The 24,947-nt window shown below is 54.7% G+C and overlaps 1 protein-coding gene across 1 annotated transcript in view; it reads left to right on the top strand.

The window, feature by feature from the left end:
- The window catches only part of PPP2R2C (protein phosphatase 2 regulatory subunit Bgamma), a 137,949-nt gene that overhangs the window by 83,691 nt on the left and 29,311 nt on the right, over positions 1-24,947 (top strand). Inside the window, exons 2-5 of the mRNA XM_059923925.1 lie at positions 1,108-1,205; positions 3,402-3,567; positions 6,158-6,270; positions 11,602-11,779. Coding sequence (XP_059779908.1) covers positions 1,108-1,205; positions 3,402-3,567; positions 6,158-6,270; positions 11,602-11,779 — 555 coding nt within the window. The remainder of the gene's footprint in view (positions 1-1,107; positions 1,206-3,401; positions 3,568-6,157; positions 6,271-11,601; positions 11,780-24,947) is intronic.

The raw sequence follows: 24,947 nt of genomic DNA, 5'->3' as shown, positions 1-24,947 counted from the left end.
TGGTTGGGCTGGGTGAGCCGGCAGCTCAGCTGGGCGGCTTTGCTGCGGGCCTGGGCAGGTCCTCCTCCGGGGCAGCGGCAGACGCGCAGGACGGCGGCTTGTCTGCCTGCGTCCCGCAGGCCACAGCCAATCACAGGGCACGGTACCCGGCCCAGGGTGGGAGGCAATGCCAAGTGCCAGGGGCAAGTGCGGGACAGGGTGAAGATTTGGGCTCCTGATGTGGCCTGCCTCGGGGGGCCACAGGTCACTCAAGGCTTTAGATACTCTGAAGACCTTCGCTTTTCCTCTGTCGGTGGGGAGCGTCTAGAAGGGTCCGAGAAAGCTCCCTCTGGCTGCTCTGTGGAGGCCAGCTTGTGTCTGGGCCAGGAGAAATGGAGGGGATCGGATGGGAGACCGTTGCAGTCATCCAGGCGAGAGGCGGGAGAAGTGATGCAATCTGGATGTATCTTGAAGGCTGAGACAATAGGACTGGATGTGGAGGGTGAGAGAGAGAGGGGAGAGTCAGGGTGACTCAAAGGCTCGGGCCCGAGCCAGCGGGAGGATGGAACTGCCTTCATTTGAGGCAGAGAAGGATGCAGAGGAGGGGGTTTGAGCAGAAATACCCCATGAGTCGGGGTGGGGGAGGGGTGAACCATCATCCTGGCGGCTGGAAGGAGAACACAGTATGGGGGTGCCAGCCAAGGGGCCAGCTGAGAACCTGCCTGGGGCTGCCGGGAGGAGTAGTCAGATCTGTGGTTTGTTTGAAAGTAGATCCATTGTGCTGAAGCCTGACCGGAGCTTTTGGTGCCTACAGGGTCCAGGCCAGGAATGTGAAGGTTACGGGGGAGCTCAGTGGAGGCAGGGAGGGGTACAGTTGGTCTCTGTGGCCCCCAGAGCTGGGCTAGTGAGTGGAAACCCCCAGACTGCTTCGGGAGGAAGGGGAGCAGGAAGGAAGGAAAGACACCCGCGAACGGGTCTCTGTCCCACGGGCAGCGGGGAGGGGCGGGGCCCCTGGTCAGCGCTCCTGCTGTCCGACGGGCGCCCCGGGGCTGGGCGGGAGCAGCTCTGCCCACCTGCACAGCGCTGGGTCCTAATGAGCCACATCCTCCTGTCTCTGTTCCACCACAGCCGATATCATCTCTACCGTCGAGTTCAACCACACCGGGGAGCTGCTGGCCACCGGCGACAAGGGTGGCCGGGTCGTCATCTTCCAGCGGGAACCGGAGGTGCGGCGGGGCCTGGCGGGAGGGGGCCTACGCTCCGCCCGGGCTCGAGCCCGCAGGGGGCCTCTCGGCATCCCGCCGGGACGCCTGGGCTGGATGAAAGGGCGCCGCGGCACGCAGGGATGGGACCGGGCAGGCCCAGGGAAGGGGGGCCACCGGGTCGACTCACAGCACCATATTCTGAGCCCCCTCTGCTGAGTGGAAGTTTGCTGACTGGTCACGGTGTCCTAGACCCTGGAGAAACAGACTGCTGCTTAAGCTGCCCTCGGCCTGGGTGAGCTGGTGCTGTCCGGCCAGAGCCAGGTGCAGGGGAGGATGGACCCCTCCGCAGCTGTTGGGTGGCCCTCTGTCTGGGGCTGGTGCTTTTGCTCAGCCCCGGGCCTTGCCCCAGTGAGGTCTGTTGTCTGAACCACTGGAAGAACCTGGTGGTTAAAAGGCCCCATTTGTTGAGCACCTACTACATGCAGACTCGTGACTTCGTTCTCCACGTGCTCTTCCCATTTACTCTTCACTGCCCACCTCTGAGGGTGGGGACTGACACCCCGTTTCATAGATGAGGACGCCTGCAGGGTCACCCAGCTAGTGAGCCAAGACCAGGGATGGAAACCGAGACCGGGTGTGGTCTGTCACTCACACACCACCCTGCCTTTCAGGGCTGGGATTAGATGCCGAAGACAGGATCTAGTGTGACACCAAGGTGGGGGGAAGAGAGGAAGGGGGGAGGGAAGGGGGAGGGAGGATGGGGGAAGCAGGGCGAGGAAGAGAAGGAGAAGAGGGAGCAGGAGGGAAGGATGCAGGGGGGAGAGGAGCTGCAGTGCCATCCTCCCCCCCCAATTCCTCAGCATCCTCCCCACAGGTGACGTTCCCTGCGGTCTGACGTCACCTGTGTTCACTCCTGTGACCCTCCCTCGTGACAGCCCTCGTGGTGCCATTAGGTGCTATTATCGTCCTCATTTTACAGACGAGGAGATCAGAGCTCAGAGGGTTGCAATAACTTACCAAGAACACACAGCCAGAAAGCAGATAGCTGAGAAATTGGTTATCTAATAAGCCCTGTACTGTGGCTGGAGCACTTTGATTCATGAGAAGGACCAGAGGCTCCCACTGGGGATTGCAAAGCCAAGTCTTCTTTTTGCCAAATTGCAGAAAGAAATTAAATTGGTAGATGCGCAAGTTTCTCAGTTTTGAATATTTCTCCTTTAATTTTTTTCTTAATTCTGGTCCCACTGACCTTCTCCATAGCCAGTGCTTACAGGAGATGAAGTGAATTAGAGGCAAAAATATTGAAGAACTTTAAAGCTTTCCAAAAGCACAACAGGAAAAGAAATATAGAAATAGATACTTTTGAAAAACCAACAGAAGACTTGAAATTGTGCTTGGTTGACTATCTTTGTTTTGCTCCCAGGCAGTTTTAGTTGTAGTTTCATGTTGTCATATAAACTTGAATTGTCTACCAGGAAGTGGTCCCTGGTACCTGCGATGGACTCACCACCTCACTATTTTGGGGGCTCCACCGGGAGGTCCTTACTCTAATGAGCTTGGCTGCCTAAACCAGAAGGGGACCCGATCAGGAAAGTTGGGGGGGAGGATACCCTATCCCAGTCTATCCCGATGTCTGTCTGACCTTGCAGGGTGTCTGGCCTCAATGTTTAATCTGCTCCAAAATGTGTTCATTCCTCGAGTCAGACCCAAGTTGGACACAAGGATGTGAGGAGCAGATCAGAGCCTTGGCCTTGGTGCCAGCCAGACCTCAGTGGAGTGAGTGACAGCACTTTGTGGACATGTGGCTTTGCGGGGGGGGGGGGGGGTCGATTCACCTCTGAGCCTCCGCTTGCTCATCTGTAAAGTGGGGGGAGTCATGGTGCCCGTCACAGAGGGGCGTCGAGGACAGAATGAGAGGAGGCGTGAGAAGCACTTAGCTCAGTGTCCTGTGTACAGCAGGTGCTCAGTAAACATGAGCTGGCGTGGTTGCCCTTGTTCTCGCTTCCTGGACGGAGGAGGTGATGGAGCTTGGCCATGGCTGCACAGGAAGGCACTGGCCATTGAGAAAGCAGAGCGTTTCCTTGGACCCTTGCTTGGGTGCCCGGTCGCCATGGCTGTTCCAGGCCCTGCGTGGGTTTGACCAGTCCCGTCCCTGTCCCAGTGCCGGCTTCCGCCCCGCCCCACCATCCTGGAGCTCAGGGTCTGGTTTCCTTGCAGAGTAAAAATGCGCCGCACAGCCAGGGCGAGTATGACGTCTACAGCACTTTCCAGAGCCACGAGCCGGAGTTCGACTATCTCAAGAGTCTGGAGATAGAGGAGAAGATCAACAAGATCAAGTGGCTCCCTCAGCAGAATGCTGCCCACTCCCTGCTGTCTACCAACGGTGAGGCGGCCGGGCCGGTCTGGGCATGTGCGTGTGCATGTGTGTGCACGTGTGTGTAGGCATGCGTGCTCTTGTGCACACGTACTGTAGCAATTTGTCATCAAATGCCATTTTTCACCTCACATTGTGAGCATTTTTCTAGGTCTTTCTAGGTCTTTAGAACTCCTGAAAAATAGTATTTTGAGCAGCGGGTAAATTCCATGCAGTGAATACACTTGCTCACCCTCTCCTGGTGGTCGGACGGGGGCTTATTCCCTCTGCTGTAAATAGCAGCTCTTTGAGCGTGTCCGTGAATACTTTAATTTGGGGACGGACAAAGGAGGCCAGGTCAAGGAAAACAATGAACACTCAATTCAGACTTGCCTCTTTGTCCACAACCCCCAGAATCCCAGACCACCCCAGAGTGGAGGGTGTCACTGGATGATCTTGGGTCCTCAACAGATGGTGCAGGCGGAGCACTGGTTGCCTGGCCGCTGGCCATCTGCCTCTGGGAGACGGTACGCATCCCCAAGGAGGCTCCCGGCCAGACCCCTGCTTTGCTGTGGTCCACTCAGAGGCTGCGGTTCCTGGGGCCACCTTGCCTCTACCAGCAGCGGGCCTGGAGCCAGAGGCCCCACTTCCCACATTCACGTCCACCTCCTCATCCTCCTTCGCCTCTCATCCCCATCATAAAAGGCGCCTGGGGTGGGAGCTAGGGGGGTCCTGGCTTCTGTCCCAGCCTGGGGACCTTGGGGAGTGGCCTTGCTTCTCTGAGCCTCAGTTTCCTCACCTGTGCTCCCTCTGGAGTTGCAACAAGGGTGGACGGAGGTGTTGCCCACCCAGCACCCCAAGACCAGCCAGTACTGCTCCAGCGTGGACGAGTCTTATAAGATGATGCCACCTGCCTTCCCAAGGGAGTCAGACTCCTTAGGGCGGTCTTCACGGCATCCCTGAAACCGGTCAGACTCAAGCCACCAACCCATCTCTGTGCCCGAAGGCCGGCTCTTCCTGCCTCCACCTGGCCAACACCCCGCCTCATCCCTTAGGCCTCCGCTGGGTGTCAGCTCCCACTGAGCCTTCCCTGACCTTTCAGCAGAGCAAGGTGTCCCTCCCGTGGGCCTTCCCACCCCTGCTGACCCTCCAGGGCTTGCCCTCTGGAGCTCCTGCCATTCTGATTGTCTGTGTCCCCTGAGGGGTGCCTGGCACGGAGTCATGTTCAGCAAACCCCGTCTCAGAGCCAGAGGGGCCCTTCCAGGTGCTGGAACAGAGGTAGTGGGAGGTCCCCCACCACCAGAATAGGTCACCCAGGGCAGGAGCCCCTAATGCAGTTAACACCCTGGCCCTGCCCCTTCCTCTTCTGAACTTGATGGCTGTTCTTGCCTCATAGGGTTTTGGGGAAGATGGAAGGGAATAACATTAAAACAAGCTTAGAACAGGGCTGGCAACTGAGCCTCGTTCACGTGCTGCTTTTTTCTTTTTAATCATGTAACAGAGAGTGTCATTCTCTGCCTGCCTCTTTGGAGGAAAGGTCAGCTTCAGGAATTTCCTAACACCCACACCCTCAAAGCTTCCCACCCCCGGTTTTGAATCCCAGCTCCACCCTTTCCTAGTAACCTGTCCATGGGCACCTGTCAAGTGTTTAACCGATAGCAATTTTCTCCCCTTCCTCCTCAGGCGCGTGGAAGTGATTGTTTTGGCTGCTGTACTAGTCAGGGTTCTCAGAGAAACAGAATAGGATGGGTGTATGTGTGAGTGTGAGTGTAGACAGAGATATGGATATAGATGTAGACTTAGATATAGAAATATAAGGAGAGGTTTATTTTAAGGAATTGGCGCGCCTGACTGTGGAGGCTGGCAAGTCCAAAATCTGCAGGGCGGGCTGGAGACCCAGCGGAGGGCCGATGCTACAGCTCGAGTGTGAAGGCCACCTGCTGGCAGAGCTCGCTCTTCCTCAGGGGACCTCGGTCATTTTTCTCTAAAGCCCTCAGCTGATTGGAGGAGGCCCGCCCACATTGTGGAGGATAATCTGCTTTAGTCCACGGATTTAAATGTTAATCTCATCTAAAAAAATACCTTCAGAGCGACATCCACACATTTGACCAAATACCTGAGTAGCGTGGCTTAGCCAAGTTGACATCTAAAATGAACCATCACAGCTGGTAAAGGTTACGCTTTTGATGTTCTTGGCAGGATTCCAGAGAAGTGAGGCTTCGGGAGAGCTGAGTTTCTGGATGGGCGGGATGCATCTCAGGAAATAGGATGCCAACGAAGGGTAAAAAACAGGAAGCTTCGTTAGTACAGTTTTTGCGGAAATTAGTTGAAAGACTGATAACTGCCCTTGAAAGGGTCATGCCCTTTGATCCAACAGTTTCACCTTTGGGATCAATTGGGAGGAGCTCGAGCATGACGACAAACGTTCCCTTTGCAAAGGTGTTCGTTGCATCAGTTGACAGAAGGAGTCGGATTAGAAAGAAACTTCATGTCCAAGAACAGGATAAGGTTAAGTAACTAGTGGGTTGATGCGCCCTTATCTAGCAGACTCAGGTGGGTACTCCATTCTCCATGCCGGTGTTCATCATGCGTCTTGTTTCACTTTGTTCTATTTTTAAAGATAAAACTATCAAACTATGGAAGATTACCGAACGTGATAAGAGGCCCGAGGGTTATAACCTGAAAGATGAGGAGGGGAAGCTGAAGGACCTGTCCACGGTGACGTCACTGCAGGTAAGATGTGGCACATGGACGGTTCCGGCAAGCGAAGAGCAGCTGTGCTTTGTTTATTACATGGCGAGGATTTCAGGACTGGAAGGTCCTTGGCGATCCGAACCACAGTCAGGTTCCGATCCAGAACTTAAGAAGCCGGGCTGCTTACTTGCTGGGTGGCCACCATCATTTTCCTGCGCTGTGCCTCAGTTTCCTCCCCAGCAAAGCAGAGAGGATCATCTTTCTTCTGGAAGTCTCGTGAGGATGAGGCGAGGTGATGCGTGTCCATGAAGCCCTTTTCAGCTGCACCCGAGGCTAGAGAGCACGTTCTCTAATCCCTTGTTATACAAATAGGGAAACGGAGGCCCAGAGAGAGGCAGCAACTCTCCCAGAGCAGCTCAGCTGAGCAAGTGGCAGAGCCAGGAGGAGAACCTGTGAGCGGAGCTTTGTGGGTTCCCAGGCCTTTGCCGAGGGTCAGAGGGACACCCAGAACTTGTGATTCTTGCAGCTTTTACGAAGGCTCAGTGCAAAGATTGCCTTGATGTAAGAGCGGCCTGGAAGGTGAAGTGGCAGAGCCGTGTGAAGGTAAACTTTAGCTCCCAACGCGATTAAAAGCAAAAGAACTCATGTTTCTTCAGCGGGGAGGCTGGGAGATATGACAGAGTCCTGGAGTCACAGGACCTGGGTTCAAATCCTGCCTCCGCCGTGTCCTGGTGGTGTGACCCTGAGCAGGGCTCTTGGCGACCACGAGCCTCTGATTCCTCATCTGGATCAAGAACAGACACTTGAGCATGTGTCTCCCAAGCACTCTGGCTATAAAATCATTCAGACCTCAGCAAAATCCTATAGTGGGTATGTGATTGTCATCCCCATTTTACAGATGAGGAAACTGAGAGCTGGATCCAAACCCAGGGAAGTCTAGCTCCACAGTCAGCATCCAGTCTCCTCCGTGAAGTGGAAGTGAAGTTCCTGCCTCCCAGGGGAGCCATGGGGATGGTTAGCGGCTTCTTGCAGGAAGCACACTGAGGCCGCCTTGTCCGTCCCTGGCTTCCAGAACCATGCCTGGAAGAGGGTGGGTGCTTTCAGCCACCCATGTGTTTGCTGGAGGTGCTGCCAGATTTATTCATTCAGCCGCACTTACTGAGCACCTGCTGTGTGCCGCCCAGCCCTTCTCTAGGCACCAGGAGGCCGCAGTGAATGAAGAGTCTGAGGGCAGATCTGGTCTAAGCCTGGGACAGGCCCTGCTCAGGGAGGGGGCCTCAGAGTCCCAAGACTGAACGAGGATGAGCGTCGGGAGGTGACTGCGCTCTTAAGCAGATTTGAAAGGTCTGAATTCACATCACACGGAATGCTGTCTCCCTGGGTTCCTACTGTAGCTGTGTTTGCTGCTCCGAGCAGGCGGTGGTGCTAAGGCCCCTCCAGGCTCCCAAACTGCTCACAGACCCACCCACCGCTGGTCAGACGGCTGTGGCCGTTTCCCTGCTCTGTGCCTCAGTTTCCTCACCAGCAAACAGGAGATAACGACTCGTTTTTTCTGCAACGGCTTAGCAAGCGCCCCGCACTCAGCACCCAGCCGACTGTCATAAATATGAAATGGCAATCAATGTTGTTCCCAGAAGGAGGAATAAATGTTTAAACACATTGGCCTCTAAATGACTGGCAAATTGCACAAATAAATTCTGAGAAAGCAGGGAAGCCAATTAGCTTTGACACTGAATAACAGGAGTGAGGGTGCCCCCCACTCCCCCCACCTCCAAGCCCCAAGAAAGTTTATGAGGGTTTCATCTGGTGGGAGGAGGCAATTATCGCCTCTTGATTGGCCTGGCATTTGTGGCAGAGCCAGTGGCCCATGGGAATCTTGTTTATTTCCCACCCAGAGTCTGAGATTTTTCTCTGTATGTCACATACATCCCGAAATGGCACTTAACTGTAAACTAAGGCTGGAGGAGAAGAAAGGGGGAAAGAACGTGGGTGCCTGGGTCTTTCCTCATCCAGCCTCTCACCTTGTCTCCTCCCCAGTTCACCCAAGCCTCCCGAACCCTGTGAAGCTCTCTACCTAATCTGGGCCATTTGTGCCAGAGGCAGCTGTTATTTACCGAGAACCTGCTCTCTGCTAGGCCCTGTGCTAGGTCTCTGGGATCCCAGAGCTGAGCAAGGTGAGATTGAGTGCCTACCCCCAAAGTGTACCCAGACCCCCAAGGAAATAGACATGGAGTCACCCGCACACTGGAGGTCAGCTCTGTGACACAGGGACACACAGGAATGCCTTTCTCTACCTTGTTTATTTGGTGAACTCCTATTCATCCTTTAAAACCCTATTACCCTCCACCTCTGAAAGTCTTTCCTACACGAGCCAGATGAATCCTTATCCTTCTCTGTCCCCTCTAGCCTTTTGCATCCCACACTGCTCTGTCCTTAGTGTTCATGTGTCTGTCCTCCTGCCCTTCACCTTGACTACACTGTGCCTTCTGGAAGAGCACAGGTGCGGGGAAAGTTTTATTCATGAAACCTCCAAACCTTCAGGGCAGGTTTCTCTTCCCTCTTCCTCTCCTCTCTTTGCTTTCTGGCTTTGAAATATGGTCTGGGGATGGCGGTGCATGGCTGGAGCACTGGGTGAACAGTTCCAAGGCTGCCAGAGGAAAACAACGTTGCCGGAAGGAGGGGGAAGCAGACTGAGATGCTGAGACTTTGCTAGGCCAGCAATGCCCTGACCTTCTCCAGGAGAAGGTGTGGCTTGAGAGAGACTCCAGGGATCCCCAGGGCAGGTGGTGGCCATGCCCTGAGGGAAGGGAAGGCAAGATTCGGAGCTGACGTAGAATATCTGACACCGGCGGACATGCGGAAGGCCCCATAGAGGGGCCCAGACACGCCAACACTGACACGCGGGCAGACAGTCCCGAAGCACAGACTCAACACAAGAACCACCCAGAGCCAGGTGGGCATGCACACCGATACTGCATACACACACATGCACACTCGGGCACATGCATGTGCACACTGACACACTCATGCATGCACACCCAGGCTCACACTGGGCGCCCTGGTACATGAGAACATCTCATGGCGGCTGCAGAGCTGCCTTTGTACCAAAAGGAACGCTTAGTGCTTGCCCACCCCCACTGCAGCACCAAAGATGTCACCTCCCATCTCAGCTGTCCCCCAGGGAGGGACATAGCTCATTTGTTCATTGACTCACCCATTCACTCATTCACCTGAAGACCTGTCTGTGCTGGGCCCTGGGCTGAGTACCAGAGATACAGAGATGAACACAAGAAGACACACAGCGCCCTTAAGTGCTGCCCAGTCCATTGGGGAAACAAACAAGACAACAACTTACCACGTGGTCAAGGCCGTAATGAGGGATTACAGGGCCGTGGGAGCCCCAGGGAGCCCCAGGCCCAGCCTAAGAGTAGGTGGGTTTGGGGGAGGTCCCCTGGGAGAAGGAGATTCTCTAGGGTCCCACGTCAGCCTGTTTCAGCCCCTCCCCATATGTCACCTCCTGGTCACCCTTCCAGCCGGGCACCAGCCCCTGCTGCCCTGTCACGCTGTCCCCTCACCTGTTTTCTTTTTCTTTAGAGCACCTACTGCTTCCTGAAACCACACACACACACACACACACATACACACACACACACGTGTATCAGCCTATTGTCTTCTCTCCCACGTGAGTGCAAGCAGTGGGTCCCCCATCGCCTGCTGCCCCCCAGTTCTGATTGGATTCATGCCATTCTACCTGGTGCTTGCTGCCCGGGGCTCAGGAGCCCTGCAGTTAGCTGACAAAGGTCTGCATCCCCCTTCACCGGAATCTGCTCTCTTCCTCACTCCAAGGATGGCCTTGCTGCCGCTCTCCTGGGCACAATTCCCACTGCCCCTGCAGCACCCCCCTCCCCCCCACCCCCATCCAGGGCCCACTCTGGAAACTGTGGCTGTGTAAGCCCTGGCTCAGCCACCCTAGTCGCCTCCCGAGGAGGGGGAGGAGGGCACTGTGGAGCGAGTGATGTTCCAGGCGCACTTGACCTGCATCAACTCATGGAATCCTCACAGAAGCCCTGAGCAGGCACCAGCATTACCCAGTTTACAGATAAGGAAACTGAGGCCCAGAGAGGTGAAGGCCGCAATGGAGGTAACACTAGTAAGCGGCCGGGCAGGGTTGAAGCCGAAGTCAGGTTTCAGGTCTACACCTTTGCACCGTGATGCCCTGGGCGCAGTCACACCTGGCTTCTGGTCCTGGCTCTGTCATTTCCTGCCTCTGTGACTTAGAAAGCCCAGTTCATCTTGGCATCCAGTCTTCTCATCGGTCACATGGGGATGTCAGTGCCAGCCCTCATTTCCTGGGGCCAGGCCAGGGAGAGATCGATGAGGCCGTGTCTGTCTGTCTGTACCTTTGAAGACCTCACAGTTTACTGGAACGGGGAGTCGTGCCCAAAACACCCCGCAGTGCACACCGAGAGCCCTGAGAGCAGTGTGTGCAGCGTGCTGGCGGTGAGCAGGGGTGTGGCAGGCTGTACATCAAAGGGCTGTTAACTCCAGATCTTGCAGGAGGAGTTGGGGTTCACTAGGTGTCCAAAGGGGGTGAGCATTCCAGGCAGAGGGTGCAGAGAGAAGCAAAGGCATGCTATCTGACACTGCCTCTGGGAGTTTGTACGAGTTCCGCTAACACCAGCGGCTGTAACAGCCCCAGGGCAGAGTACACAGAAATGTATTTCTCACTCAAGGAAAGCTCCGGTATAGGCATCCTGTATGGCACACGGCTCTCCTGCAGGGACGCAGGCTCTTTCCATCCCATGTGCCTCCATCCGTAAAGCCTGGATCCTCACCTTCTGGCTGTGGAAAGGGAAGGGGGTGGAGAAGGCACAGCTGCCTCTTAACCGTTAAGCGTTGGCTCCCAAGTGCAAGGCATCACTGTGCTCACACCTCATTGGTCAGAACAGTCATGTGGCCACACCCAGCTGCAAGGGCAGCTGGGAAATGTAGTCCCTGCCTGGGCAGCCACTTCCCCGTGACAAGGGGACACAAATGTTTGGTGGACAATCTGGCTCTGCCATGGTATCTTCTCCTTCCATTTTAGAAATGAGGAAATTGGGGTTCAGCCATTCATTCAAAGTCACGCAGCAGGTTCAGAACCAATCCCAGGAGGCCAAGCAAAGGAGGCAAGGCTTCCCTGCAGGGCTGGTGCTGATGGACGTGGCCACGTGGCATTGCTTACTTCTGACAGGGGCAGGATGGACACCCACTGGCGCGCCCCTGGCCTCTCCTGGCCTCTCCTTTTGATCACGTGGCCCTGGACGTTTCCTGCCAGCACCCCTCCCCCATCACCTCTCCCCCTGCTCTGACCGCCCCGCCTCCCCGCAGGTGCCCGTGCTGAAGCCTATGGATCTGATGGTGGAGGTGAGCCCCCGGAGGGTCTTCGCCAACGGCCACACCTACCACATCAACTCCATCTCCGTCAACAGCGACTGCGAGACGTACATGTCCGCGGACGACCTGCGCATCAACCTCTGGCACCTGGCCATCACCGACCGGAGCTTCAGTATCCTTTCCTGCCGCGGCCCCACCGTTGACGCCGCAGGCCGGGTGGCTCCCGGGTGGGACGTCAGTTGGCCTGCTGTAAGCGAGCTGGCTTGGTAGCTTCTGCTTTGTTCAGCCTCTTCAGCGGGGTGCCTCCTGGCTCACAGTGTGTGAATGAGGCCGAGGTTTGGAATCATGATGAGTTTATGAAAACTTTACAACTGTGGCTGCCAAGGGTTACATTTGACCCCTCGTCTCCTCCAGGGTGGCCATCATCCCGTCATCTGGGGGCCTCACCGGGGACCATGGAGGGGATGGAGTCCTGGGTCAGCCCTCCTGGGCAAGGGGTGGTCAACCACCCTGAGACAGTCGACTAAAGGCTTCTCTGGACCTTCCTCCCTGGGCCTGAGGCAGGTGCATCAGTGTTTGATGAACAACCTTGGGGTCCCGCCCAGAGCTTAGAGGGACAACTGGAGTGTCATAAGCCCCACTGGATGGGGTCAAGGTAGGCAGCCCTGCTTGGTGGCCCCCTGTGTCTGGGCAATAGGATTATAGGATTGACTCCAGCCCCCACTGACTGGTGAAGAAAGAACATGGGCCTGAAGAGGGGCCCAGGCTGAGGCTTGGCCCAATGAGGGCTGCAGTGGACAGAGCAGGCAGGTTACTACCTACAGGTGTCACTACTCTACAGACAAATAACAACAACAACAGTAATAATAATAGTAATAATGCACAGTGAGGCTCTGTGCCTGATAAACATGTGTTAATATGAACTCGATTCATCCTCACAGTAATTCTGGGAGGTAGGTTCTTTACGACGAGGAAACTGAGTCACAGAGAGCCCGGGCTAACTTGCTTAAAGCTCACAGCAGCCAGTGGAAAGCTGGGTTCAAACCCAGACCCTCCAGCCCTAAGTCCTCATTTCCAACCTTTCCACCCAACTGCCCTTTGTGAAGGATGTTGCCCAGACATGGGGTGGAAGAAGGTGGGATGACCCCCCCCAAAAGGTGTCTCTGACTGTCCACTTGGTGCTGGGTGCCGGGTGGCCCTGGACACCCGGAGCTGAGACCATACAGCTCCTGCCACGAGAAGCTCCCAACACAGGGGGTCGTGCCTGTTGTGCCGCCCTCTCACAGGTCAGGATCGGGCTGTGTCCCTTGGAGCAGAAGCCAGAACTGGGGGGGAGGGAGTGGGGCAGAGAAGGGAGCAGTCCGGGGGGGTTTGGAGGAGAGAAAGAGTGACAAATGGCTTCTGGGGGGCCGAGAGCCAGAAACTGGCCAGAGACCACAGGGCAGGGAGACCTCGGAACCAGGAGGAAGGGAGCTGGGAGGGCTGAGAGCAAGCATCTGACGTTCCCTGAGCCCAGCAAGAGGGTGCGGGGCAAACGCCTGGGCTTCGGAGGAGCCATTGTGAGTCTCTGGGAGTCTGCTTCTGCCACCTTAAGCTCTGTGACCTTGGCGAGTCACTGCACCCCTCTTGAGCCTCGGTCTCCTCACTAACCCTACCCCCATAGGACGGCAGCGTTCAGCGAGCCCCTGTGAGACACGCCAACACCAAACCGGTGCTTAAAGCGTGTCAGGAAACATTAGCATCTGTTTCCTTTCTCCCTCCTTAGTGCTCAGGGCCAGGAAGGCAGAATTGAATCGGGGTGGTCGGGAAGGTTCCAGGAGGAGCTGGGGCTGGAGCTGCTTTGAGGGGTGGGAGCTCAGTCTGGCTGGATGGAGAGGGCAAGGCTGGGCTGGTCCTCTGCTGGACCCTCCATTCAGGCTCAAACCCCAGCAGGTCCCACCCCTATCCCTGGTGCTTAGACACCAGCTAGTCAGGGGTCAGAACACCCCTCTCCAGCTGGCTCACGCAAAACAGACATTTACTGACTTATGGAGCCAAGAGAGCTGCAGATGCAGACGGATCCAGGGGCTCAGACGGTGCCCTGGGATGGCTCTCTGCTTCTTGCTTCTGATCTCTGCTCTGGCTTCAGCCTCCACACGGTGGTGAGTTGACACTAGCAGTTCAGGCCCCGCCCTCCCAGAGTAAAGTCCAGGAGAAAAGAGACCTGCTCTCTCTGAACTGTCCCACCAAGTCCCCAGGTGGCACCCCATGGGCTCTGCCTGGGCCTCAGGGGCACCCCTGAACCCATTACTGTTGGGGGTGCAATGCTCTGGTTGGCCAGGACCCTCCCTGGTGCTGGAGGGGTCAGCTCCACCTCCAGCACAGTGTCTGAATCTGGGAAGGGTGGTCTCCTTGGGAGAAGCACTGCTCCAGGAGCTGGGGGCCCCTCGTGGTGGGCGGCACAGACAGACATCCACTGCCAGGTCTGAGGTGCTGACCTGCTTCCCAGCAGGATAAAATGAGGAGTCACACAGGAACTCCAGGTCTGCAGACGGGGCAGGCGCGGGACTCACGGGACTGCGGCTAGCCGTCCGCAGCTTCCTGCACCGCACTCTACAGTTTACAGAGCAGCTTGCCATTCACCGTCTCACTTGGCGCTCACAGTGGCATGAAAGCTGCCAATCAGTGGCAATGTTATCGTCACCCAACTTTACGGATGAGGAAATGCAGGCTTGGGGAGACCGGGGTTCGGCCCAGAGTCCCCCTGCCCGGGACAGAGTCCCGTGGCCTGGCCCAGTACTCCTTGCCTTGCCCTCGGGCTGCAGCCTTGGGACGGCGGCACCCACCCTCCTGGAGCCTGGGTTTCCTTATCCTAGGACTAGGGTGGGGACCGTAAACCCTGACCAATTTATCTCCCTGGGCTATTATAAGGACTCAATGACACCGTGAATGCTGAGGCCCTTTAAAAATTGCCAAGCCCTGCAGCTAAGGGATTGTTTAATTTCGTTCATTTAACCATCAATTCCTCTTCTGTCCCAGGCTCCATGCTGAGCCCCAGGGACACAGGGACAAATAAAAGAAACTCAGCTTCTTCCTCAAGGGCCTCATGCACTGCTGGGAGACCCAGCCCTGACCTGGGTGGTACCAGCGGTGCCATCCTTGCTGTAACTCAGGTCTACACACTGTGCCTAGGCTAGCAGGGAGGACTGAGAAGGAGGCAGGGTTAAGATGCTCCCAGTGGCTTGAGGAGGCTACCGAAGGGCCCAGGGTGGGCGGGGGTGACGTGATGAGGCAGGAAGGTGGGAGGTGGCCAGGACAGCTGCAGCGGGCCTGGCTGATGGTGTGAGTGGGGGACTTCCTCCTGGGGACCACAATCTCCAAACATCGATCATTTGCAAACCTCCTTTGCAAGTATTACTACATCTGTACACCGTGCGTTTTTTCATTTACTTTTCCAATCTTTTTCTGATTTTTATTAATTTTCTTTAAATCAAGTAGCTTTAATTTTGCCTAAATAAATGCATTTTGAAAGGGACTTTAATTTTACTACCATAAATGAAAGTGAAACGTATCACATACCATAAATAGGAGGTAGCTATAGAGATAAATGCCATGAAGAAAAAAAAACAATGGGAATAAAATCCATCTTCAGCCCTGTCCAGTAGAACTTTCTGTGATACTGGAAAAGTTCTCTATTTGCACTGTGCGGTATGGTGGCTTCCAGTCACGTGTGCCTATGGAGTACGTAAAATGTGGTTAGGGTGACTGAGGAACAGAATTTTTTATTTCGTATAGTCTGAATGAATTCACATTTCGAGTTAAATAGCCACATGTGCAGACTCCGTAAATGCTGTGTGTTAGACCCCGAGGCTAGTTCTTTCTGTCAGACGTGGGGATGAGGAAGTACTTCAGGTGTTAGAGATACGATCCCGAAAACAGAGACCTTCTCCCTCGTTCAGCAAAAGGACTAGAAAGTATCAGTAACTGAAAGCCTTGCTTGGTGTCTGAGTCTGTGTTCTGAAGACTGTCTACCTCCCTAAATGCTGTCAGGTGGTAAGAAGCTATCGATGCACCGTAAACAGGGGAGCAGCACTGGTCACCTTGCAGGGGGCCCCCTGGGGCTGTGGGCATATGTTGTGGGTGGAATGGAGTCCAGCAGACGAGTCTGGAAGCCAGGAGACCGAGTAGATCCCGGGAGACATGGAGATGGGTAGGGCGGAGCGTGGCCATGGGCAAGAAGCCAGGAGGTAGATCAATGGTTAAAATATAGACTTTGTAGATATGGGGCTGTATCATAACTGACTTTTGGACTGAGGTGGCCAGAGGACATTGGAACAGGTTAGTTGTTATTAAGAAAAGCGGACTAACCCATCCCAGGACTGCAGGCAGACCTGCCCAGTCACTACTGCCAGCTTCACCTCCTAACACAGATTGTGCCCTGTCCACACACTGGAGGGTACACCGTTCACCAGTATATTTAGTGAGCACCTACTGTGTGCCAGGCCCTGTGCCCAGTGCTTGAATTAAAGAGACAAAGATCCATGCCCTCCTGGAACGGACATATAATTTAATGTTGATAAACCGTTAGTATAATAAACAGGCAAAATATCCAGTACATGAGCAAGCGATACGTGCTGTGGGGAACGAGTGGGACCAGTGAGCACAGTAGAGTGAGTTTTTCTCCAGCCACATTTTGCTGCATGGCCGCAGGGGCAGAGTAGGTGGAAAGGGAGCCAGGGTAGTGGGTTTGCAAAGTGAAGATGCAGGCATGGGGCTGATGGCATATGCAAGGGAGTGAAAATAATGGTTGGCTCCAGAATCTAAGCCAGGTGAGGAGGTGACAGCTAGTGACAAGAGGGGAGCATCAGTGCATTGGGGGTCCCCGTGGGATGCCAGAGGGACTTCTCTGGCTGCAGATCTTGCCACATAACTCTGTTAAACCTGTGTGTAGCCTTTAATTTTGTGAAAATGAATTGCTAGTTGATCAAAATATACAAATGTTTTGGCCCTTAGAGATAGGGGAGTGTGAACATTACAGAATGCTGGGGACACCAGGGCCGAGCTCAAGGCAGCCCTTGCCTGTAGAACCTAAGGACCAATTAGGCAGACAGAAGCAGCTGAGTGGAATCTCCAGGGTATGTGGTGGCTGTGGAAATGTCCCTTGATTAGATCAGTTCATCAGGGAATGATGTTGCACGAGGCGCTCCCCATGGCCTGCTGCGGCTTGGCTACCAGAGTGACAAGACACAGGGACCCAGAGCAGAGACACCTGGCACCGTCCCATGGCGTTCAGCCTCCCCTGGCAAGAAAGGTGTCAGGACTGCGGGTCGTAGGTGTGATGATGGGTCTGATAGCAGCCAAGTAATTAGAAAAGGCGTTTCATTTCCAACGTGGGAGGAGGCCAGAAAGGCAGCTGTGACTCCGCGCTGAGCTGGGGAATTGCTCTGAATTTTGAAACACCTTTAGAGCAAGTACCTCCTGGGGGATTCTGGACCTAGGGGTTCGCATTCCTTTAACTCTTGCTCTTCAATGTCCCTGATGCTGCTGTTCAGTCCTCAAGGCCACTGGGAGTTTTCTGCTATGTTACCATCTCCTTGTGTCCAAATAGTAACACTTTCTACTTAGGCAGAATTGATTTTTAGCAAAGGTTTTTAAGAGAAAGGAAAACCGAAAAAAGTGGGCATTGTTTTCACCAGTAAGAATAGTGATAAAGCTGACTCAGAGGACCTTTCCTCTTCTAATTCTAGACTTGGCTGCTCTGAACAGAGGGCGAGGAGCCTGGGACTTCCTGAGCCTCTGCCGTGTGCCAGGCACATACCCGGTGCAGCGCCTCTGTCTGCCACCGAGGCTTCCAGCCTCCTTCCTCTCTCTCACCCACAGAATGGAAAGAGGTGCCAAGCTCTTTCCATTCTCCCTCGATGGCTCTGGAATCATGCCCTCCTCTCCACCCTAACCAAGGCCCAGCTCAGGTCGTACCGTTCCTGCCTGGACCGTTGCCTGAATCCCACCTTGCCCAGCCAGCTGGCCCTCTACAGAGCTTTGAGAGTGGCTCATCAGAGCCTCTAGTCTGACCACATCAGTCCCCTGTGTAGAGCTCTCAGTGGTCCCCAGCAGCATCTGGAGAATGTCCAGATCCCTCAACAGTGCCCGGCAGCTCTTGGTGACCAGCCTTTGCCCACCTCCCCAGAGTCCTGTGCGTCAGGCTTGCCCACACCTTCACGTCACTGGGTTTCCCTTCGTGCTGCAGGGGTGCGGGCAGTGCCCTGCCTTCCGCTGATCCTTCTCTGGAGGAGCCTTTCTCCCTCCTGTAGCCTGGCTGGCTCCCGTTTGCCCACATGCATCACTCACAGCCCCCTTTGCCTGGTCACCTCTGCTCTGTCCACTCTGCACCCCTCCCAGGCTGGTCCGAGTCCCTCTGGGCCCACACTCGCTGGTCACAGTGGGCTTTCATCATCTGTTAGTATGAATGCCTCCCCCATTTTCTGCTGAAACCCTTGGGATTAAGAACCCAGGCTGAGCCCTCTCTGTGTCCCCAACCATAATGCAGGGCCTGGCACATCGTAGGTGCTTATGAATGGTTGTAAATGGTGACTTTGGAGGGAGGGAGTTCACAGTTTCCATCTGGTCTTAGGATATAGATGCCTCCTTGCAAACCTGGGCTCCAAGGTGGGGGGCTCCGCGACCCCAGACACTAAAGAGAAGCAGTCTGGGCTCTGGGCTCCGGCAGAATTGGACTCAGATTCATTGCTTTACCTCCTTTGTCATCGATTTCCATGACTGCAAAATGGGCCAAATTCCTTACCATATGGATATTGGTAAGGAGTAAAGGAATCATTCACATAAAGGGGCCTGGCAGTTGGCCGGTATTATTTTCCCCCTTAGACGATGGCCCCTCAAATACTTAAGGCTGTTTCTCATAAATCCCGACATCTTCTCTGTTCACTGAAGCCCTTTTTCCCCAGTGCCATCTCCACATCTGTTTAAATAACCTCTCAGTCCTTTAATGCCAACATTCTGAGGCTCTTAGGCAGCTCTGGGTGATTTTTCTTGAGTTTGAAGCATCTTAAAGGTAACAGATTGCACAGGGGGCCTCAGCTGACGGACCTCTGCTTTATTCTTAGCACCCAGAGACTTCTAAAGATGGTTCAGTTGATTTTTCTCCCCACTGAGCGATTTCTCATGGTGGAAGCTGGCATCACACCAAGCCTTAGCCTGGAACAAATTTCTAATTCCCGTTTATGCAGCAGGTGCTGAAGCTAGGCTGGATGTTGAAGCAGTTCCACATCTTGGTCAGCACTCGGCCACCTGTGGGCTGGGCTTATTTTGTGCACAGGGAGCGAAGGAGGGGACCGACCAAGGCCCCCCCATGTGCCAGGCTCTGTGCTGGCCAAAACCCTAGAGCCTGGGGTTCAACCCTGCCTTCAACACTCACTCACCCGGCGACCCTGCCGGTCACTCAGGCCTTCTGAGCCTCACTTTTCTCTTCCATTCAAAGGGGCGTGCCTCCCGTGCTGGGGGCTGTGAGAGCAGAATGGCCGGTGAGTATAGGGGCTGATATGCTGTAAACACAGGACCTACACCAGCCCATGACCACTGTCAAGCACCTTACAGGCTGCCTTTTTTCATCCTCCCACAGATAAGGAAAGTGGGGCGAGTCTGCTTAGAAATGCCCTGAGTCTGAATCTCCAAAATCAGCTTTTCACCCAGAAAGCATGTTGTTAAACTGTTATCAGCACCGCTGCTTTGGGGGCTCAGCAAGGCCAGGCAGCTGGTTGGGTTCCGCTGCGGCCGAGGGCTCCTGTGCGCTGTCCATGGTGCTGACTCCATCCGCGACCAGAGCTGCATCCCACCATCACCCTCACCACCTCCCACACCACCTTCACCTCTTACTGAGCACTTACTCTGTGCCAAACAGCACTCTGTCACCGTGCACATACTCACCTATTTAATCCTCCCGACATCACTGTGGAGTAGACAAGATTAACATCCCCCTTTTACAGGGGAGTAAACTAAGCCACAGAAAGGTTAAGTAATCTACCCAGAGTCACCCAGCTGGCAAGTGGGTGGGATTCAGACTTGGGGCATCTGGACGCAGAACCCACGCACGTCACTGTCACGCCACACTGCCTCTCAGTCATGATGGTAACAACCTCCAGGACAGCCACGGTTATTGCACACTTATTGCAGGCACTGAGCTGAACGCACTGCACTTGCTACACTTCATCCTCGCGGCAGCTCGCGTAGGTGGTGCTGTCATTCTCTCCACTCTGCGAAGCGGGTGCACTTGCCCATGGCCCTCCTAGCCCTCAGCCACTCAGATTGTCCGTCCAGTTCTGTCAATGCAATAACGTTTCTGGCTCTTGTTTTACATCCTAAGGGAAGCAGGTGCTTTTTGCACTGTTGCAGGACAGAGGGGGGATTGATTCGTAACATAAGTGGCCGGATGCATGAGCTTTGGCAGCTGTTTGGTGTTTCTGACATTTCCTCTGGGTGGTGGGACATGCAACTCTATGGCGCTTCCTGTCTCTTCCTGAAAGGCCGCTGTGGCACTTCTGTAAGACACTTCTGATTAAACCCCCCTCGACCCCAGACCACAGCCCTGTCAGCTGCCCTCTGTCCCTCCCTCTTGGGGCTCCAGCAGCCTGCCCTCTTGCAACTCCCCAGCTTTATGCTTCCCCCTCACCTGGAACACTTCCCCCAGCCTGACCCTCTGCCTGGATAACTCCTACTCACCCTCTGGCCTTGGCTTAATGCCTTTGCCTCAGAGGACCCTTCCCTGACTCTCCAGACCAGTCAGGGCCTTGTTATAAATCTCATCACATGCACCCTGTATGTCTCTCCTGGAGCATCCATCATGGGGCTAACATCTGGTTTCACTGCTGGGCTAGGAGCCCTGAGAGGTTGGGACAGGGTCTGGTTTGCCCCTGCTCGGTGCCATGAGAAGGTAGCCGCCTAGGTGTGTGTCCAAGCTCTGTCCCACCTTGGGTTTCCCCTCCCAACTCTGGGTTGGATACAAACCCAGGCATGTAATCCAGCACAAACCCTCACTGTCTTTCCAGAGTGTCCTTCCAGGCAACAAAGATTATACCTTTTGCACCCCGCTTTATTTCATGTTTGTTTCAGAGGAAGAGAAATACTGATTCAGATTTAACTCACTTTAATTGTTGCTAAAAGTACCAGCCATGTGCTAGGACCTTTATCTCCTTGATGAAGGAGATGTCATCTCCTTAAATCTCCATTACAGCCCTGCAAAGCTGATGGTATCCACTCATTCTACAGATGAGAAAAGCAGGACACAGAGAGGCTGAGAAGTTTTCCAGAGGTCACACAGCTGTTATTCAGTGGAGCTAGACTGTCGAGCCCTGGTTTTTGTGACTCAAAAGTCATTTCTTGCCTGTCTGAGAATTTGGGAATCACATAAGCTGGCTTTTGGAAGAGGTGTGCAGTCTGGCTTATCACACAGAGGAAACACTCCAGGGTTTCAGTGGGCTTTGCGCAGCGAGCGGTTACTCAGAACAGCCCTTCTCCCACGGCCCAGCATGGCCCCAGCGACCTGGTTCTTCTCTCTGAGTGAGATTGCACCATCATAGTTAATAAGGTTCTGAGCAGGGAAGGGAAGGAGGCTGTTGTGGGCTGAATTTTGTCCCCCCAAAATCTGTATGTTGAAGCTCTAACACCCAGCGCCTCAGGATATGACTGTATTTGTAGATGGGTCTTTAAAGAGGTGATTAAGGTAAAATGAGATCATTAGGGTGGGTCCTAATCCAGTATGACTGGTGTCCTAACTGGTGTCCTTATAAGAAGAGGAGATCAGGACACAGACATATACAGAAGGATGACCACATGAGGACACAGGGAGAAGATGGCCACCTGCAAGCCAGTGAGAGAAGCCTCAGAAGGAACCAACCCTGCTGACACTTTGATCTTGCACTTTCAGCCTCCACAGCTGTGAGAGAATCATTTCCTACTGTTGAAGCCACCCAACTGTGGCATTTCGCTATGGCGGCCTGAGCAAGCTAAACCAGAGGCACAGGTAGCCCGGAACCTCCCGGAGGACTGACTCGATGAGGCCGGAGGGCTCACAGTTCACGTTTGTAGCCAGGTCATCTTTTGGAGAAAAGTTGCTGAAAAAAAGCAGCTTTGCTGGCCACGCCCCAGCGAGACTGCCTCCCTGTGCAGGGGGCCTGTGTAGGACGCCTCGTGTGGTGTGGCCTTTGGCAGAACCGCCTCCATCCTTTCTCCGCGGCTGCTTGGTCACCATGGTAACAGCCTCCCCCTCCTGAGAGTGTGCTCCTCCCAGGACATCTGGATAAACCACACTTTGCTCAGTTCAACCAGTGGAGCTCAAGGCCACATCCTTCTCCTCATGGAGCCCTTGCCCACTCTCAACATCCAGCTTGCCCAGGATACAGCCAGTCCAGCGAGCCCCAGCAGCAGGGCCTTTTGGGGTGCTGACCCCGTGGGAGAACTCCACGTTGTGTGGAGGTGCAGTCACTCCAGAATAGAGCGGGCAGTGGGAGGAACACCGGCTGGAAGTTCGGAAGCCAGGATTCCATCCTTGCTCTGCCTCCACCTCTGGCCCTGGGCCGGTCACCTCCCCACCCTCATCTCCCTCTCCTCCTTCGTGGGATTGGAGGGTGCGCGGTCCCTTCTGCAGGGACATCCAGGTGCCCGGCCTGAAGGGGGCCGCCCTCACCAGCCCTCCAAGGGTTTGACTGTGTTTCAGAGCTCAGTTACTTGCTGTGTCTTTACAAGCATTTGTCGTGGCATAGCCGCTAAACCCCGTCACATTAGTTGATACTTGTGTAATACTTTGACATTTATGGAGTGCTTTACGTACCTATTTCTAACTGGAGCCCCTCGGTGGAACGAACCAATGACGTTTATTCATTTCACGTGCCTGACTCATTTTATGGTCAGCGGAGATTTGCCCAGGGGATGAGTGACGGCCCTTGTACCGGTGCTCCTGGGATAGGTAAGGGAGACCAAGGCTCTGAGAAGCGCACCTCAGACCTCAAAGGAGTGAGGGCCACAGCAGCATAGCCACCTTCTCTCCAGAGTTTCAGGACCCTCCGAGTGGGATCCCACGGAGCGGTGTGGCTTCGAACTGATCGGCCGTGGTGCCTGGTGCTGGTGTCACCCCACTGGTTTCAGGGCACCAGGCGATGCTCTTGGCAGCGAGAGATGAAAGAGTTTCTATAAAAATCTCTGCAAACCTGATGACTCTGCAAAGGCTCACCTGGATTACACTCCTGTGTCCTTGGCAGTAAGAACCACGACCTTCCTTCTGGAATGGAACAGGACAAACCCCTGTTTCTGAGCTTTACTGACCCCCAGGCGTCTTACACACTAGCAGTAAAGGGAGGCTTCTGTTACAACAGCAAGATTGCAATCCCTCTTCTAAACCTGGGGTCAGCAAAGAGTAGCCCAGTGGGGAGAGGTGGACGCAGGAATCCACCAGTTTATAAAGCTTGATGGGAACACGGCCACACCCATTCATTTCCACAGTGTCTGTGGCTGTTTTTGCATCACAAAAGCGGAATTCAGCAGCCTGGATGAGATGAGATCTTGTGGCCCGCTAAGCCTAAAATATTTACTCTCTGGCCCTTTACAGAAAATGTGTGCCAACCCCTGGTCTAGAGGGTTACATGTGTGCTTATTCACACTTGGCCACTGAAGGAAAAGGGGCTGGAGCCAGATAGCTGCCTGGACCAGAGCTATCTTCCCAGGCCCCTGGGTGCCCCAGGGAGGCGGCAGCCCCTCCTGCCCACTTGTCCACGCTCCCGTGGCTGTGTTTTTCCTCTCGTGTTCCTGGAGCCTCAGCTCACACTGGTCCACAGAAGTTGAGTGACTGGCCCAAGGGAGGCGCCGCATGGATTAAAGGCAGATTTAAGCCTGGCATCCAGGCCCCCTGACAGCCAGTCAGCCCTTGCCTGCAGTGTTATGCCACATGCCTTCTTAGGAGTTCACTTACAAAGCACCTACTCCTCGCCAGGCCCTGTCTTCAGCACACCACGTGCACCATCTTAATTAATCCTACCGCTACCCTAAGAGGTAAGGCGTACCATTGCCATTTTGAACTTGGGGTAACTGAGGCACAGAGAGATTCAGAAACTTGCACACACAGCCAGCAAGCAGACAGAGCCTGGATTCTGCCCCAGGCTGTCAGGGGCCAGAGTTCTCGTCCCCGCTCTGCTTCGCCTCCCAAGTCACAGCACACTGCACACTGCGTATTGCAGGTTCTGGAACTCAACTTAGGTTCAGTCCCAGGCTGGTCCCCCTCTGCCTGGCCCCGAGCAAGTGGCTTCCCTTTGCGGAGCCCCCATTTCCTCATCCACAGAAAGGGGGGCACCTCACTCACACGTGGAGAGGATTGAACAGACACAGATGTGAAGCCATCTGATCAGCCCGCAGGGCATCTCAGGTGGGCACAGGTACCAGTTTGGTATAAACTGGAGTTTGGGGTATAAACGATTTTGCCTGCACTCAGATGAGTGGAACAGATAGGTCAGCCAGTATTTGCAGCCTGAATAGAAGGCCTTCTCTTGTGGGTGGGGAGTAGGGGAACCCAACCCCCATTTTAGGGAGTTCACTCTAGCTGAGACTGGGGGGCTAACCAGAGGCGGGGAGCCCCACTGAGGCTTAGGCAGCCTGGGCCGAGGGCCAGAGCAGAGGGACCTCCAGGAGGACGAGCACAGGATGCGGAGGCAGGTTGGATGTGATGGAGGGAGAGGGAGGGATCCAGAAGCTGCCCTGATTCCTGGCTCTGCGTTTCAGGGCTGGGGCTGCTAAAACAGGGAACTGCGGGGAAGGAAGAGGTCTGGAATGGAGGTAGAGGAAGCTGTCCGTGATACTAGCATTACACCCGTGTCTTTTCCCCAGCTTCCAGGAAGCAGACTGGGTGTCTGAGTTCCCAATGGATGCCATAACTTCCCACAAACTGGGCAGCTTAAAACAACAGAAATCTATCGTCTCACAGTTCCAGAGGCCTGAAGTTTGCAGTTAAGGTGTTATCAGGGCTGTGTTCCTCTGAAGCCTCCTGGGGAGGATCCTTCCTTGCCTCTCCTAGCTCCTGCAGCCCAAGGCATCACCCCAGCCTCTGCCTCAGATGCCACATGGCCTTCTCCTCTGGGTGTCTCTGTTTCTCCTTCGGTGTCTCTTATAAAAACACTTGTAATCAGGTTTAGGGCCCACCCAGGTAATCTAGGAAGACCCCATCTTGAGACCCTCAACTTGATCGTATCTACAAAGACCCTTTTTCCAAATAAGGTCACATTCACAGTCTCTGGGGGTTAGGATGTGGACATGTATTTGCGTTGGGGGGGGCAGGGGGGAGGCACCATTCAACACACTGCACTGGA

The sequence above is a fragment of the Balaenoptera ricei genome, chromosome 5, assembly GCF_028023285.1.
Source record: "Balaenoptera ricei isolate mBalRic1 chromosome 5, mBalRic1.hap2, whole genome shotgun sequence".
In the NCBI taxonomy this organism is placed as follows: Eukaryota; Metazoa; Chordata; class Mammalia; order Artiodactyla; family Balaenopteridae; genus Balaenoptera; species Balaenoptera ricei.
The sequence above is the reverse complement of the archived record's forward strand: the minus strand, read 5'-3'. Positions and strand labels throughout refer to the sequence as shown.